Consider the following 1,643-nt stretch of genomic DNA (forward strand, 5'->3'; position numbering starts at 1 on the left):
TCCAATAAGCGGCCGCGGTTTCTCCCATCACCCAATCAAAACGGGCTTCAGGCAGAGCCGGGCCTCCCAGGCAGCCCCGCGCCGATCTGCGTCCGTCCGGCAGCGGCCCCGGTGAGCTCCGTGAGCGCCGCGCCCGGCGGTGGGAGAGGGAGGGAGGTGGCGGGCGCGCTGCCTATCCCGGCCCTCTCCCTGCGGCTCTAACAGCAGTTTTGTGAAGCTGTGCAGGAATTAAAAAAGTCCCCCGCTGAGAGGAAAGGTCATTGCCAAGGACGCGGAGGAGCCGTGCCGGAGAGTTGGCAGCGCCTGTCCCTAAGAGGCGTGGCGGTAGCGCGCAGACTGTTAGGGACCGCATTGTCTGAGTTAAAGCACCGAGAGAGACCTGCATGCCCCAGAGCGATACCCACCCCAGCAATCCCTTTAACACACGCACCTCTGTCCTTCGTTGCTCAAAGGCAGCCCGAAGAGGGGTTGCTTTTTTTTCCCCACCCCCCTCTCCAGGGAGCGCAAACTTTATTTTTTCCAGCCCTGTGCTAACCACGTTCCGCAGCTCAGAGTCCTGCTATTTCTGCAGGCGAGCATCCCATCTGATCGCGAGTAAAAAATGGCGAATCGTGAGCTTCGCTGCAGGCATGGAGCTCACTGTCCGAGTGTCTCAGCTCTTTTTCGGACAGTGGTGGGTGGCTCTTAAAAGAGCCGTTGGGTTTAAGTATTTCCACATCAATACTTCACTTCTTGGCCGCCGCCTTCTTTCCCTTGGCTGCCTTCGGTTTGGCTGCCTTGGATTTGGCAGCTTTGGGCTTCACCGCCTTTGCCTTGGCCGGGCTTTTGGCAGTCGCCGCCTTTTTGGGCTTGGCAGCCTTGGTCACCTTCTTCGGGCTCTTGACCGCCTTCTTGGTGGCAGCGGCCGCCGGCTTCTTGGCTTTCTTGGGGCTCTTCTTCGCCGCCGCCGCCGCCGCCTTCTTGGGTTTTTTGGCTGCGCTGGCAGGCTTCTTCGCCGCCGGTTTCTTAGGCTTGGCCGCGGGCGTTCTCTTCCTAGGAGCCTTCTCCTTTGCCTCTCCCGGCTTCTTGCTGAGGCGGAACGAGCCAGAGGCGCCGGTGCCCTTGGTCTGCACCAGGGTGCCCTTGCTGACGAGGCTCTTGAGCCCCAGCTTGATGCGGCTGTTGTTCTTCTCCACGTCGTAGCCGCCGGCGGCCAGCGCCTTCTTGAGCGCGGCGAGGGAGAGCCCCTTGCGCTCCTTGGAGGCGGACACGGCCTTGGTGATCAGCTCGGTGACGCTGGGGCCCGCGGGCTTGCGGGCTTTGGCGCCGCCCGCCGCCTTCTTCGGCTTCTTGGCGGCCGCCTTGGCGGCGGGGGCCGCGACAGCGGGAGCGGCGGCGGGAGCGGTCTCCGACATCGCGGCAGAGACTTCTTCCTAATCAAAAGAAAGTAATTGGGCTACAGTAACCCCGATGCCTGAATTTATAGCGAAGCGGTGATCTGTGATTGGTGCTTTACAGATCCCGCCTAACTGTTAGCCAGGAAGAGCTTTCCGTCCTCCGAGTCTGTGTTTCTTCGGAGTTATAAATTCGTATTTTTTGAAAAATCCCGGCCGCGAAATCATCCCGCTTTCTTCGGGGGGTGAAGGGAAGACCTTGAAGCTTCG

General features: G+C 60.7%; 1 protein-coding gene across 1 annotated transcript; it reads right to left on the reverse strand.

Moving 5' to 3' along the window:
- Positions 1-396: 396 nt before the first annotated feature.
- On the reverse strand, positions 397-1,394 carry LOC122193974 (histone H1.10). The gene has a single exon (XM_042894886.1). It carries the CDS (start codon positions 1,392-1,394, stop codon positions 726-728), a length of 669 nt encoding a protein of 222 aa, XP_042750820.1. The 3' UTR covers positions 397-725.
- Between the last annotated feature and the right edge of the window lie 249 nt (positions 1,395-1,643).

Source organism: Lagopus leucura, unplaced genomic scaffold (genome assembly GCF_019238085.1).
Source record: "Lagopus leucura isolate 7727_CA_CO unplaced genomic scaffold, USGS_WTPT01 70-24_obj-0_obj, whole genome shotgun sequence".
Classification (NCBI taxonomy): Eukaryota; Metazoa; Chordata; class Aves; order Galliformes; family Phasianidae; genus Lagopus; species Lagopus leucura.

Bases quoted from the DNA above. Each gene is read 5' to 3' on its own strand.
- LOC122193974 (XM_042894886.1), bottom strand. From the start codon at position 1,394: ATGTCGGAGACCGCTCCCGCCGCCGCTCCCGCTGTCGCGGCCCCCGCC.